This window comes from Antechinus flavipes, chromosome 2 (genome assembly GCF_016432865.1).
Source record: "Antechinus flavipes isolate AdamAnt ecotype Samford, QLD, Australia chromosome 2, AdamAnt_v2, whole genome shotgun sequence".
Classification (NCBI taxonomy): Eukaryota; Metazoa; Chordata; class Mammalia; order Dasyuromorphia; family Dasyuridae; genus Antechinus; species Antechinus flavipes.
This window is the reverse complement of record NC_067399.1, coordinates 580,693,944-580,709,533: the sequence shown is the minus strand read 5'-3', so window position 1 is coordinate 580,709,533 and position 15,590 is coordinate 580,693,944. Positions and strand designations below refer to the sequence as shown.

General features: G+C 33.3%; 1 protein-coding gene across 2 annotated transcripts in view; it reads right to left on the bottom strand.

The window, feature by feature from the left end:
• The window catches only part of SUFU (SUFU negative regulator of hedgehog signaling), a 158,277-nt gene that overhangs the window by 94,357 nt on the left and 48,330 nt on the right, over nt 1-15,590 (bottom strand). For both annotated transcript variants that reach the window (XM_051981314.1, XM_051981315.1), the window contains exon 3: nt 3,938-4,074. In XM_051981314.1, coding sequence (XP_051837274.1) covers nt 3,938-4,074 — 137 coding nt within the window. The remainder of the gene's footprint in view (nt 1-3,937; nt 4,075-15,590) is intronic.

Here is a 15,590-nt window from a genome sequence, read left to right as displayed (position 1 = left end):
AAGAAACAAGGTACTAAGTGGAACTGATAGAAACAATGCTTGTGTTCACACCTTTAGAGAGCTCATATAAGCAAGAAGCTCTTAGGGCCAGAGAGCACTCTGGGACAGACACAGGAGGACTCTGGGAGGAAGCCCACAAGCCCACTCTCAGAGGTGGAGTCAGATTCCTTCACTTCATCTCACACTGATATAAATATGTTTTTATTTTTGTGGTTTTAAAGAAACCACATTTTTAAAAGAAGAGAACACCACAAATAAAGTTAAGGAAAAAAATTAAGGATACATTAGGAGACAAAATTATCCTTAATTGCTGATGACATGATTGTTTATTTAGAAAAATAATAAAGAAACTAAGTGATACAATTAATAGCTTCAATAAATATCAGGATACAAAACAAATCCAAAAAAAAAAAAATAGAAACAACAAATCCAGGGGAAATAGAAAGGAAATGTCCAATTACAGTATCTATAAAATGAGTAATATCAAGACACAATGAAGATATAATTAGAGAAGAACAAAGAATGTATTTAATTAGAAGAATATTCATTACTCATAGTTGGTCTGTGTCCTAAATTAATTTACAGATTTACTGCCACACTAATCAAACTATCAAACAGGTACTACACAGAGTTAAACAAAATAGTCACAAAATTCCATTGAAGGAAAAAAAAGGTCCAGAATCTCAAGGAAAAAAAAAATTTTTTTTTTAAAATGAATTGAACTTGCAGACTTTAAATTATGGTAGTTGAAATGTTTTCAATCATATCCAACTCCTCCTAATACCATTTAGTATTTTATTGGCAAAGATAGTGAATTGGTTTATCATTTCCTTCTCCAGGTGAAGAAACTGAGGCAAAAGCCTGGACAAGTCAGGGTCACACAGCTTAGTGTCTGAGGCCATATCTGAATTCAGGAAGATGAGTTTTCCTCTAGGCCCAGAACTCCATCTACTGCACCGTCTAGATGCCCCTAAATTATAGCTCAGTGCAATAAACATCAAAACTATTTAGTATTAGTTTAGAATCATGTTCAAAAAGGCACCACACCCTGTGACTCCACTATAATTACTAGACTTACCCACCAAAGAGAGAAATGGCCCCTATGTACAAACATATTTATATCAGTTCTTTTTGTAATGGTTAAGGAAGTGAAAGCCAAAAAGAGGGGGAGTGGGGAAGGTGGTGGAGTCCATCAATTCAGGAATTGTTGAGCAAACTATGGTTTATGAATATAATGGAATATTTCTGAGGGACAAGAAATAATAAAAGAAAAGTTTTCAAAGAAACCTGAAATCTGAAGTGATACAGAATGAAGTAAGAAAAACAATTTCTATCAACAACATTTTTAAGAAAAATAATTTTGAAAGACTTAAGAACTCTGATCAAGTAACCAACAAATATTAAAGAGGACTAAAAACCATCTCATCACCTTTTGACAGAGAAGTGATAGACTCTTTCAGGAAGTCAAATATTTTTGGATAGAGCCAATGTAATAAACATTTGTTTTGCTTGATCTTGTATAATTGTTACAAAGGTATTGCTTTTTCTTATTTTTTTCAATAGTGGAAGAAAAGAGACAATAAATGCATGTGGATTGAAAAAAAAAAAGTTAAAAAGAAAAATAAAGTGCCCATACCATTTGACCAATGAACTCTTCTGTGAAGCATGCACCCCAAAGATTGTAAAAAGGAAGAATCCTATCTTTAGTAAAATATTCATGAAGTCCATTTTGATAGATGAAAGAGAATCAGAGATGCTTAGTGATTTGCCTAAAATAACATGTTAGTGAAAACTAGGATTCCCCAAATCTTCTGACTCCTAGTTCAATGTTTTCCCCCTTACACCACACATCAGAAATTTCTATTTTTCAACAAATGGTTTGGTGAAAGATATAAGCTGCTTAACCATGAAGATTTGACAGTGAGGCAGACGAGGTCAAGGGAAGAATACTCTCAGGACAGTTGAGGAGTCTAATGAAGACCAAAAGGAACAAAGCTAAAGGGATCACAGAGTATCCAGCAAATTTAGGACATCAGTTTCCCCTTTTACTTTGGATCACTTCACTAGTTAATCAAAAGCTGGGCTCCGAACATTTTAAGAACTCTATGTCTATAATTCTGTGTTCTACCACTTACCAGAAGTCTTCCAGATGTTACTTTACATAATGAATTTCATTTTCCTATGTATCTCATGGAATCCATTCCATTGCTTTGTAACTATACATTAAACACGACTAACTCTCAGAATGGAAATGGGCAACTGAATTATCATACAGGGGTTACTGTTGAAGTTTGTATAGTATAGTTTGAATTGAAGCATCACTTTGCCTCAGTGGCTAGGTGGCCTAGTGGAAAAAGCATAATAATCCAGCTGAAAACAACAAAATTTCAGAAAAGAAACCCAGTAATATTGTTATCATGTTAAATATAAGCTATGAAAGTATATATAATAGAAGTTCATTGTTTTATGCACAATGCTTTTTTTTGTTCTTCATAGAATAAAATATTTAATTTTGTTTATTAAAGTTAACTTGATAATTAAAGAGAAAATTTGTTTAAGTGGTTACTAGGAGAAAGCTGAATTCTAAGTAACTGAGAAAACAACAATGATCTTAAAGGACAGATAATGAAGCATATATCCAACAGGAAAGGCAGATGTCTACAAGGGCAGAACATTAAATGAACTGTCAAATTGGACACAGTACCAGAAGTTTTTACTTGACTATTTTTCTTGTTATAAGGAAGGGTTTGATATAGGGAGGGAAGGAGTATCTTTTCCAAAAAATGATAATAATGGTAAGACTTGAACCTCTGAAGGAAGTGCTAAGCACCTTCAGAAAAAGATGACTGGTGAAAATAAGCATAGCTTTACACATATGTATATTGGTAAATGTGTGTGTGTGTGTATATGCATATATATATGTTATGTTTATAGATATCAATGTATATGTATAAACATGCTTAATTATAGCCTTCTTTAAGGTGGGAAAAGAAAAAGGGAGGGGGAAAAATAACATTGAAAAGTGTTTAGCAGACAACAAAAGAAAACCAACAAGGAAGGAAAGAAAAGCTGAGCAACTTTGAAAACAATATGTAATATTTATATAGGTTTCTTTAAAATGGAAGTTTATTGTTTTTAATGAATCCATGTTCTGCTGTGTACAAGGCATTTTTTTTCTTTTCTCCTTTTATATTTAAGATTAAAATTTTTAAAAACATGACACTGATTAATAAAAAGCACACACAGATACACACATACACACACACACACACTCTCTCTCTCACACTCACACTCACATATATAAACACCAAAGAAAAGGGCTCCTGGTACAAAGTCTTTCTTTCCTAATCAGTAAACCTACAAGTTATGAATATGTAAATCAACAGCATAAAATAAAATGTTGAAGACTGTCTAAGGCCCAATCTATTTTTGCTTTACCACTTTCAAGAAATATGGAAATAAACTTTAGAAAAGATATCACTCTCCAGCTCAAAATCTTTCACGGTTTCCTACTGCTTACCAAACAACTCCTTCTTTCCTAGTCAAATTCTTCAAGCCTAGCCTAAGATGGAAACTAAGGCTAAAATCCTTGGCCAACCCCAACAAACAGGAATGGTTAAAAGAAAACTGCTTAACTTTTTATCAGTTTGGCTTTCAGCCTCTCACAAATAAAGCCTGGTTGGTAGGTAATAAACATGGATCCTGGGCAACTTGGAACAATGAAGTTGATTACTCTATAAATTCTGTTCTTCTAGGGTCAAAGTGAAGTCCTGTCCTAAGAATGTCAAGAAATAGGGCGGTATAATACTCTAAACTAAACTAATGAACAGAAATATGAAACTCAAAATTGACATCAAAATATGTGTGTATGTTTCCAAGATCAACTAGGCTCTTAGCCTAAAGAAAAACAAGATGTCAGCTTCCTATAGTCCCATACCTGACTGGAACACATATCTGGCCAAGCCCTGCATTAATTCTGCTGGCCATGTGGGTGGAGCTGACTCTCCTGTTTCTCTTTTTAGTCGAAATGTCAACTCGAAGCCAAAGCCACTGGGTCCATCTGTTCCTGTAAACCTAGAAGAAGAAGAAAAGCAAATTGTTTTTAAATTTGCCAGAATCAAGAATAGCCCTCATTAGAAATCTAATTAGTTATGCCAATATCTTAAGATTAAAATATTATTTACCTTTAATATATACCCATTCCATTCCTAGAAATAGTCCCAATTCATATTCTCATGTCTCTCTTTTTTTAAACATACTCCCCAGGCTACTTGGTTACTTAATTCGTATTTTATTAACTAATTTTCTATGTGTTCACAAGTCTGTTACTTCCTCTGATGAATTAAATTTTTCTAACCAGTGATTGTCTTTTCTTTTTACAGATAGACCTAGTACAGAACTCTACATATAATAAGCTTTCAAACAATAATGCTAAGTATTAATAATTGGCTTTGACCTTCAATACCTTGTATAATTCCTAAGGAGATCTAATGTACTAGTTATATCCATTTATAATGGAACATAAAACCATATTCCTGGTAAGCTCATGATCAGTATGATTTAAGAATAAGAGAATTTGTTTTAATGTTTCCCCTCTCCTAGACAATATGATAAAGCAAGTTAACAACAAGTTAACATTTTTATGCTTTCATGAGTTCCCAGAAGGAAAAAGTAAAACAGAAGAAAAATCTACTCGCAAACATCCTGAAGAGTCTGAAGTTTAAGGAACTCCTGCAATTGGACATTAGTTGACAACAGGAATGATGATGTATAATGCAGAAAAGAAACTGGTCTGAGCAGCTTTGTGCATCAGACTGTGCTTGGGGCAAAGGCAGCTTCCAAAGACAAATATTTGAGGGGTGTGTGTGTGTGTGTGTGTGTGTGTGTGTGTGTGTGTGTGTTTGTATTCAGTCTGCCAGCTATGAGATGGGTTAAAGTGTGTTCGTGATATAATTTAACAATTATATCTTGTATAAACATGATGCATGGTGATTATATACATGTAAACTCTTTTACATACAAATATAAACCACAAACTAAACTTACAGCCAACAATCTCTTGTTGGCTATGCTTCTGAAATCTGGGATAATAGGGGAGAATTCTGACAAAGAAATATGTCCACCAACTCCAGAAAATCCTTCATTTTCAGTTTGTTCTATCATCAATACCTTAAAAGAATGAAAGACTGAAGACAGGAAAAGTTTTTTGGACTCTTGACAGAGCTTCAGCTCTGTGTGTGACTTAAGTCCTCTCCATCTTTACATGCTGGAAAGGAGATTTCATGAACTGATAGATTAACTCTTCCAGCTCACTAACAGGCAGATACACCTAGGTGTAAATAGCCATATAACTCAGTTGCTCTGAAAAGGCATTTCTCTCTATCACATTAGAAAGAACTTTTCTTTACTGTTTTTTATCCAAAATATCTAATAATTTGGAAGGATAAGGAGAGAGTTAGGGATGTATGACTATATTGGGGGTGGGGCACAGTTAAGGGGAGAGGACAGTGCACTATATGCCTGCAGGCTGGAATGATTTCTTTGAATTCTACATCTAGGCCAGACCAGCCCTCATTTGATTGAATAGAAATAGAAGATCTGGGCAGATGGAATCCACCTGCATTTGATTACCACCCACAGGGCAGGGCCTAAAGAAATGGTTCCAGTGCAGTCATAAAACTTCACCTGGAATATAATCAAAAAGCTTTCTTTTCAAAACAGGCTAGCAAAAATGAAGTCATTTGATTTATATATTTTCCTGAATGGAGGCTAGTCTGGTCTAGACCTCCAAGAGTAACCTTCATTTATTCCTTCTCAACAGTTCTACTGCTTAAGCTTCATCTGGATAATACCAGGGGATAAAGCAAGACTTCCTGCTGTCTGGCCATTCTTCATCTCTCCAAGAAAAGACTAAAAAAGAAAAAGGTATTTAGGCCTCAAGTAGGTGGTCATGTTTTAAAGAAAAAGGAAAAATAAGCAAATGAAACCGGCAAGATAATGGAAGTAGTAGTATTCAACGAATGCTATGAAATTTCCCCATCTCAAGTTTTAAAAAATAAAGTGGAAATGAGTCTCATTTATATAGGATGGAATAAAGATGGTTCAGTCTGGAGGCAGATAACCTGTTAAATCCTTTCTGGCCCCCAAATTTCCTGTTTTTAATCACTGAGATAAATAGTAGAAAGATTGGTTTTCATTCCAGACCAAAAGCACAAGTAAAGTTGTAACAAGTGCTACATGGCCTAAGTCCTAGATAAAAGGCTCTCAAAGCTCTATGATACAATTGTCCAAGACTAAGCAGCCCTTTTGTTTTCCTCCTAAAGCAACTAACTATAATGCAGCAGCTGAGGACAGCTAATTCTAGGCAGAGAATATGAACTGCACATAACAAGAACTTTCCAGAGATGTTACAGGCACAAAACAAAGAATATTAGACCTAAAAATTCTCTCATGCCACAAATTGGAAAAAATTAAGTCCCAGAGAGATTCTGACCAAAGTCACAAAGACTTCATAACATTGGAGTGGGATTTGACCTCAGGTCATTAGATTCTAAAGCCAGTTGTAACCAGATGCACAACAAGCTGCACAAATTTGTGACAGTGAAGGAGTGTGAATACCTGTGCAAGGAGATAAAAATACTAGTTACATATACAAATACTATAGAAGCAGACCACCAATACCAGTGATATGGGCATCTCTCTATCAGAAACCTCCTTCTCCAGGCCTAGTTGTGGTTCAAAAGTCACCAACTTCAGTATGTTCTACTTTAGCACCCAAGGAGATGGAGCAGAAGGATCACTTACCTAGAATTATTTCTGAAAGTTTCCAATGTCACCAACATCTAGTAACTACGAATCAGAGAGAAATGAAAGACAACCTCATCCCATAAACCCTGAAGATAGGCTGAATTGTGTCCACACATCTCTCTCCCTATCCTTCCATCTCCCAGCCTCACTACTGGCTGCATTTGTTTCCTTAAGTCTTTGGTTTTGTTTTGTTTTGTTTTTTGTTTTGGTTTGGTTTTTTTGGCAAAGCAATTGGGGTTAAGTGACTTATAGAACTAATAAGTGTTAAGGTTAGATTTGAACTCAGGTCCTTCTGACTTCAGGGTCGGTGCCATCTAGTTTCCCCAGCTAATGCCATATTAAAAAGCACAAACTTCATAAGTAGACCCCGCCCTTTCTATATGAAGAAGCCTTCAGAAAAAAAGTAAAATTCTTACGATAGATAATAAGATATTATAGATAATATCCATGAAGGCCAAGGAGAATCTCCTAGGCATGCAGCTGAAGAAAATCACTATGAAGCAAGGTCTTCTCTATAGTTTGAAATTAATGAACCTATCAAGCTTGAGAGTACTAAACAAAACTCTTCTGAAGGGTTCATGGTAAAGATTCTTCTGTGAAATACACTAAAGAGAGAATACTGAAGGTAAAATGATTAAAAGAAAATCCATTTTTGTCTTTCTTTAATGGATCTACAATCCAAAGATAGGAACAGGTCTTTTTTTGGTTAAAAGGACTATATGATAGGTCATATAAGAGATCTTTTACTCTAATACTGATATAAAAAGAGCATCAGCCTACACAATGACTAAGAAATCCAAAGAGAAGCATCCTTCACCCAGCTTTGGACAGCATAAAAACACAGCCAAAAGCTATGGACACGAGGAGTCCTGCAAGAGAAGTCAGCTTAAGTAAACACATGGCAGTGTGATCATATCTTTAAACTACCCAGTCTCTTAATCCAGGAAACCTCAGGGAACAGAAGAACATCCAGCACTCCAACAGGAGAAAACAGGATGCAAGGTGAGAATGGAAGCAGCAGATTCCTGAATGGAAAAATGCAAAGGGAAACAGAAGACTATCCATCACTGATTAAGTTAACAACACCCTTATCAAGGAAGACCCAGGAAAGACAAAAGACCACCCACCATCCATTCAGTGCCTTATATAAGTAAGCACCATAGAAGACAAAAGCTACTTAAATTCCTGATCAGGGAGAATTCAGAGGGGATAGACCACCTAGTTTTCTGATGAAGGAAACTTCAATGGGAACTAAAGACCACCCAGTACCCTGATCAGTGCCAGCCAATAGCCAAACTCTGTTTTGCCAGGGACATAGAAACCTTCCCAGCCCTCTGAATTTAGATATACCATGGGAGATAGAAATCAGAAGCAAAAACTCAGGAAAGTAAGGTTCACAAACAAATAAGATCTGATTACTGTATCTAAAAGGATTGGAGATCCTGGTTCTGTTACTATGTCCCAAATTAAGACCTAAAGCTAGAAAGAAGAGCAAACAAAAAACAACACTGCATACTATTTTTAAAAATATTAAATAATATTAAAATATTATGGAGACAAATATGGAAATATGTTTTAAATGATTATACATGAATAACCTATAACAGATTGTTTGCTGTCTTGGGGAAGGGGAAGATAAGGAAAGGAGGGAGAAAAAATCTGGAATTCAAAATCTTACAAAATGAATGCTGCAAACAACTTTATGGAATTTGAAAAATAAAATATTAGAGAAAAAATATTATGGATCAAAAACCACCCAAGAAGAAAACCAGAGGAGAGTAACTATAAAATAATTGCAAGCTGAGGCTTAGAATAAAATGGCTAGATCACAAAATTACAAAAGTACTTGAAATAAAGGGGGGGGAAAAGCATAAAATCAAGAGATTTTAAAGATAGAAGAAAATTATAGGTATCTTCTATCATAAACAACTAAACTCAAAAAATGATAAAGGAAAAATAATGTAAGAATCATCAGACTACCTGAAAATGATGACTCTAAAAAGGCTTTATGACATTATTTGAGAAATCATAAGTGAAAACTGGATATATCAATTAAAACCAGAAATAAAAATGAAAGTAGAAAGTTCACTAATCACCTCTAAAAGAACTGTAAAAGGAGAAGTCTCAGAAATGATTTAGCCAAAATCCAAAGCTTTCATATCAAAGAAAAAAAATATTACAAGTAGCACAGAGAAAGAGTTCAAGTACAAAGGCACCTCAGAAAAGATTATACTTTGGCAACTACAATGATAAAGGTAGAGAGCTGTAGGAATACATTATTCCACAAATATGGGGGGAAGAGGGGAGAGAGGGAATGCTTACTACCAAGAATAACTTGCCCTGCAGAGATGAAGTTAGGGAAAAGTACACGATGACAGAACAGAGAGAAATACATTTTTTTAAATTACTTTTTTTCCCAATCAGCAAAAATTTCTTTCCTCCCTTTCCCCTGAATGAGAATAAAAGGAAAATAAAATCCCTGTCACAAACACCTATTAAGTTGAACAAATTCCACATGAGTTATATCCAAAAAAGGATACTGCATTCTACATTAAGTTTTTCATTTTCTTAGATGTAAGGTAAAAAATATTTAACGAATCTCTGGAAGTGGAACTGGTCATTAAACTTCAAAGCTGTTATACAATATTGTTGTCATATAAATTATTCTCCTGGTTTTACTCATTTAGATCTGCATCAGTTCACAGAAGTCTTCTCAGGTTTTTGTTGACACTATCTTCCATCAATTGTTACAACACAATAACATTTCAACACACTTATTCACCATAACATTCACCATAACAGCTATTCCCAAATGGAAACCACACTCCTTTCTTCCTTCTTCTTTTTCATAAAAAAAAAGGGAGTAGCTTTAAATATATTTTGTATATACTTAAGAGTTTGTTTTGCATATGACTAATCCCAACGTTCATTTACTCTCCACTCTGATTTCCCCCCCACTTCTTCCCTCCTATTTCCCTGTTGAGGCAATATATTTTTGTACCTAACTCTCCTCTGACAAGTTCAATTTAGAGTGAGAAGGGTCAGCTTTTTTCCACCATCCACTATGACCCTTGGTTATAATGATTTCAACTTCTGCATCCCAATTATGGGAGATCATTTTCCTCAACCATTTTCTTCTCCTACATTCCCCACATAATTTTTCTTTTATTCTCTTTCTATTCTTTTTTAAAGATAATCAAAAAAATTGGTTAATTTGTAAGAATTTGTGAATAAAAACCATTCAAGGAACTGGAAACAGTGAATGCCCATCAGTTGGGAATTGCTGAATAAGTTATAGTATAAGAATGTTATGGAATATTATTGTTCTATAAGAAACTATCAGCAGGATGATTTCAGAGAGGCCTGGAGACACTTACAGGAACTGATGCTAAGTGAAATGAGCAGAACTAGGAGATCATTGTGCACAGCATCAACAAGATTATATTATGATCAATTCTGGTGGATGTGGCTCATTTTCAACAATGAGATGATTCAGACCAGTTCCAATGATCTTCTGATGGAGAGAGTCATCTATACCTACAGAGAGGACTGTGGGAAATGAGTGTGGATCACAACATAACATTTTCACTCTTTTTGTTATTGTTTGCTTGCATTTTATTTTCTTTCTCATTTTTTTGCTGTTTGTTTTGATTTATCTTGTGCAGCAAGAAATTGGAAAACAAGGTTTTCCAAGGGTTGGTTAATGTTGAAAAATTATCCATTGCATATGTTTTGAAAATAGTTTTAATTAAAAAAAAGATAATCAACTGTGATGGACTTGTCTCTTTTGAACAATGATATGATTCAAAGCAATTCCAATAGACTTGTAATGGAAAGAATCATCCACATCCAGAGAGAGAGAAGTATGGAGACTGCAAGTGGATCAAAGCATAACATTTTCACCTTTCTTGTTAGTATGGGTAGGATTTTTTTTTTTAACTTTTGATCTGATTTTTCTTGTGCAGCATGATGAATATGGAAATATGTTTAGAAAAATTATACATGTTTAACCTATTATTAGATTGTTTGCTGTCTTAGGGAAGCAGGGGTGGTGGAGGAGAAAATTTGTATTACAAGGTTTTGCAAAGGTCAATCTTGAAAATTACTTTTGCATGCATTTGGAAAAAATAAAATACTATAATAAAATAAGATATACAAAATAGAAGAGAATCACTCATAGGACTTTTGTCTAATTTGATTTCTATGACCCTGCTGATGACAGAATTTACAGGGGACATATGTTTCAATTACCCATGAAGAATGTAAAGTCTATCCTTGAGTAGTACCTTTTATGATTATTCAATTTTTTTTTAATGTTTTTGTTTCTTCTCACTCTTGTGCTTCTATTTCAAAGGGTTTTTTGGGAGGGCTTTTTTTGGGAAGGGGGGCAGATCTGTATTTTTTATGGAATGCTCTGAAGTCTTTTATTTTATTAAAAGTCTATTAGGATTATATTCAGTTTTGCTGGCTAAGTTATTCTTGTATTTAATATTATTTGTAAATGATTTGAACTTTTTTTAAACTTCTGTTTTTATCTCTTCCTGCAATTCTAATCAGATTTGTGTCTAAGCTATATTTTTCTTTGAGTTTTTTGTTAGATGTTTTGGGGTTATCACTCTCTTCTGGATTTGTGTCTTGGACATCCTTATTACCATAAAAGCTTTAAATTATGAGATTATTTTTTATTTATTAATTTTTTTTATTTTCCTGACTTCAAACTTTATTTTAGAGACAAGCTCTATTCACATTTGGTGAGAATGTCTAAGCTGATGAATGCTGTTTCTATTCTCAGAATATTAAGTTTTGTGCAGAATTTCAGTGACAGCTTAGGCTGAGGATCTGCAAGCTTTCAATGTTCCCAAAGTTATTTGATATAAAGCAAAGTTTAATCAATGCCCTGGATAGAGCGCTGCCAGTTTCTGATTTGCGTTTGTATTTGAATCTTACTTGGAGTTCCAATAGATTGCTGCTGAATTCAGCCACTATCAGCCAGCTAGAAAGCTCTACAAGTTGGCTTTTCTTCAGTCTGAGATTCCTATCCTGGTGATTCTGCTGCTAGCTTTTGAACTTGTTCTTTGCTGGAGTTCTCTACCATTCCTCATTCTGGAATGCCACCCCTCAGTCTTCCTTGGATCCATGGATGATCGGGAACTGGGTAGTAAATGACTGTGTTGCCAGACAGCACCTATTCCTGAACTCAGTACAAGTTTATGTTTTTCTACTGGATTTAGGACCTCTTCTTTCCTGGTACATAGTCTTTCTTTGTACTAGAATGTGTTCCACATGATACTTTTCTTAATAGATCTTATTCCCAAACCTCTTTGTCTCCTTTTGTTTTCCATGGGGATGGAAAAATGACCTTCTGTGATTTATTATTAAATTTTCTGATCAGAACTCAGTCTGGTGCATTTTCTAAATTTGTTTGAAAGATAGGAGTGTTGGGGAGAAGGGGAAGACAGGGTGTAAACACTATTCTTTCCTACTACTCTATTCATCTTAGCTTTGCTCCAGAAATATACAATTAATAATCTTAATTAAGAATGTAAATAGGATAAAGTAACCTATAAAATAGAAAAAGTTAGCAAAAAAATTAAAAAGCAGAACTCAAGCAATATAATGTATACAAGAAACTCAAAACAAAGATTCAAAAAAATTAAGCTTATCAAGATGTCTGAAACTTATCAGGTGCTTAATAAATTCTAGTGATTAAATTGATGAAAGGGCTGAAGCAAAATTTTATCCTTTAAAAATAAATTTCACTATTGTTTTTTACATTGCCTAAATTTTTTTTCTATATTCTCCAGACCCTTCCAGAAAGTCACCACAGATAATAATATTTTTTAAAAGAAAAAAAAATCGACAAAACAAATCCATGTACACACACACACACACTCCTGAAAATATATGCAATAATCCAGACAAAGGAATAGGGTTAAAGAATCAAACAGTGAAACTCATGCATAAGGATATCACAGATAATGAAATAATATACTTAATTTATGCTCACTAAATGGCATAGCACCCAAGTACTAAAAGGAAAAGTTAATCAAATTTCAGGGAGAAATAGACAGCACAACCTAAGAATGAAAGATAAACAAAAAAAGTATATGCATTTTTCAACTGTGAACAGCACACAGCACCTTTAAATAGTATTGCCTATGTACTATAGCATAAAACTATCAGGCATAAAAATACAAATGTAGAAAAATAAAATATTAAACTCTTTAGCATTAATAAAATTATAATCAATAAGATGCTTTTGAAGAAAAAATTACATTTAATTGGAGACTAAATAATTTAATGCTTAAGAACCAATGGGTCAGAAAAATAAACCACAGAAACAACAGACAAATCAAAGAAAATGACAATGAAACAACAAAAAATTTTCTAATAGAGCAATTCTAAAGGTAAAATATATATATATATACATATACACACTCCAGTGTGTGTACTAAGCAAACAATATATATATATATAAATCTTATATTTTTTATGTTATATATATGTGTGTATATACACACACCCTTTCATCAACAAAAGAGAAGAGGAAATCTACCAGTAAACTAGACAAACAATAACTTTTTAAAAAACAATTCAACTGTTGGACCAAAAAAATCACAAATTTCATGGGAAATGGTGGCAATTAAATAAAAAAGGAAGGTGTTCTTTTTTTAAGAGAGAAACAAATAAAAATATTAGTGTGGAGTGTGATAAATCCAAAGACCCAAACTATTGGCACAAAGCTTTTCTATTTGACAAAAACTACTAGAAAAACAACAGGTACACAATCTGGCAGAAATTAGATATAGTTCAACATTTCACACACTATTCTACAATAAAATCCAAATGAATATGACCTAAAATTAAAATCTTATCATAAATCTTGCTCCTTTCCCAGAGGAGCAAAAGAAAAGAAGCTATATAACTACTGACAGAGAAGTTTGTGAATGATCAGGAAATAGAGGCTAGCACAGCAAATAAAATGGGCAACTTTGATTACTAAAATTTTTAAACCTTTTCCATGAAAATCAATACAGCTGACATTATTTTAATTTTTTTTTAATTCCAACTTAAATACTAAATAAAAATAATAGTCCATATATGTAAAGTAGAGCAGAAAAAATATTCATAAAATGTAGTTAAATCAGAAAGAAAACTTGGGAAAAAATTTTTGCAGCAAATTTTGCTAATAAAGATCTGATACACAAGATGTATTTTGAAGTATATATTTTCCATATACAGTATGTATATATGGTACTGACTCAAATATATAACAAAAGTCATTCCCCAATAAACAAATAAGGGATATAAAAACAAAGTTCTGAGAGAAACCTACATATTCAAGTCATATGATAAAATGCTTCAAATCACTAAGAGTCAAAGAAATACAAATTAAAACAATGCACAGGTTCCACCTTACATCCAAACAGATAAATATAACAACAACAAAAAAAATGACAAGTGGCAGAGGGGCTGTAAGAATACAAGCATATTGGTATGCCATTGACAGAAATATAAAATGACCCAATTATTCTGTTCAGCAATTTGGAATTATATTTATAAAATCACTAAATTATATATTAATGTAAATATATTCTTTGACAAAGTAATATTACTATCAAGTCCATTCACCAAAAGGATTAAAAAGAAAAGGATTTATGTAAATTATGTATACTTTTTGATATAGTAAAAATCTAGAAACTAAGGGCATATTCATCAACTGGAGAATAACTAAGCAAATTATGATTTATGAATGTAATAGAATATTATTGCACCTTAAAAAATGACAAAAGGGATGAAATTCAAAAACATCTGGAAAGAAATTTTAAAAATGCCAAATAAATTGAGCATTTCTAATAACAGAAAAAGAGGATCATAAATAATATTGTGAGTTTTATGTGCTTTTTTCTTTTCAATACAGAATGAATTTAATTTGTTATTTTCAAAATTGTCTATGTTACTTGTCTATATTTTATTCTGGCTCTCCTTCTCTTCTCTTTTGTGTATGTTTTTAATGTTTTAAAAAGGTCCTCTGTTTTCTCCTCTTTATTTTTCACAATGTGTAACTCCACTTCTCTCCAGTAAATTAGAAAAAAATCTCCACAGAAAAACTTGTAATAAATATGTATAGTTGAGCAAATTCCAAAAATGGATATCTCATTTTGCAATAAACTATGACCTCTCTGATGGAGAAGAGGTAGCAAGCTTCAACATTAGTCCTCTAGATTTGTGATCACAGATCACAGTTCTTAAGTCTTTCAAAGTTGTTTTCCTTTACAAGATTAGTGTTGGAAAGCTCCTCTTCTCAAGATATTCCATTGAGTGATGGATGTATGTAGCTCTTTTCAACAATGAGTTGATTCAGGACAATTCCATTAGACTTGTGATGGAGAGAGCCATCTGCATCAAAAGAGAGACTTACGGGGGGACTGAATGTGGAGTGGAGCACAACATAGCTTATTTTCACCTTTTTGTTGTTATTTGTTGCTTTTTTTTTTTTTCATTTCTTTTCCCTTCCCCGATTTTTCTTGTGCATGATAAATTTGAAAATATTTTTAAAAACAAATAATTTTCTCTTGTAAACTTAAATATATATATATTCCAATGAGAGGAAATAGCTTTCTCTCACAGCTCCTCCAGGTAAGAATTTTTAAAAATGGCATCAGACCAGAATTGATCAAGGTAATCAAGATAAAAGTACAGAAATTACATTCTGCCAACCAAAGTCCATGCATGGGAAGAAATAGGGAAAGTGGGGATTAAGAATTTATTAAATACCTATT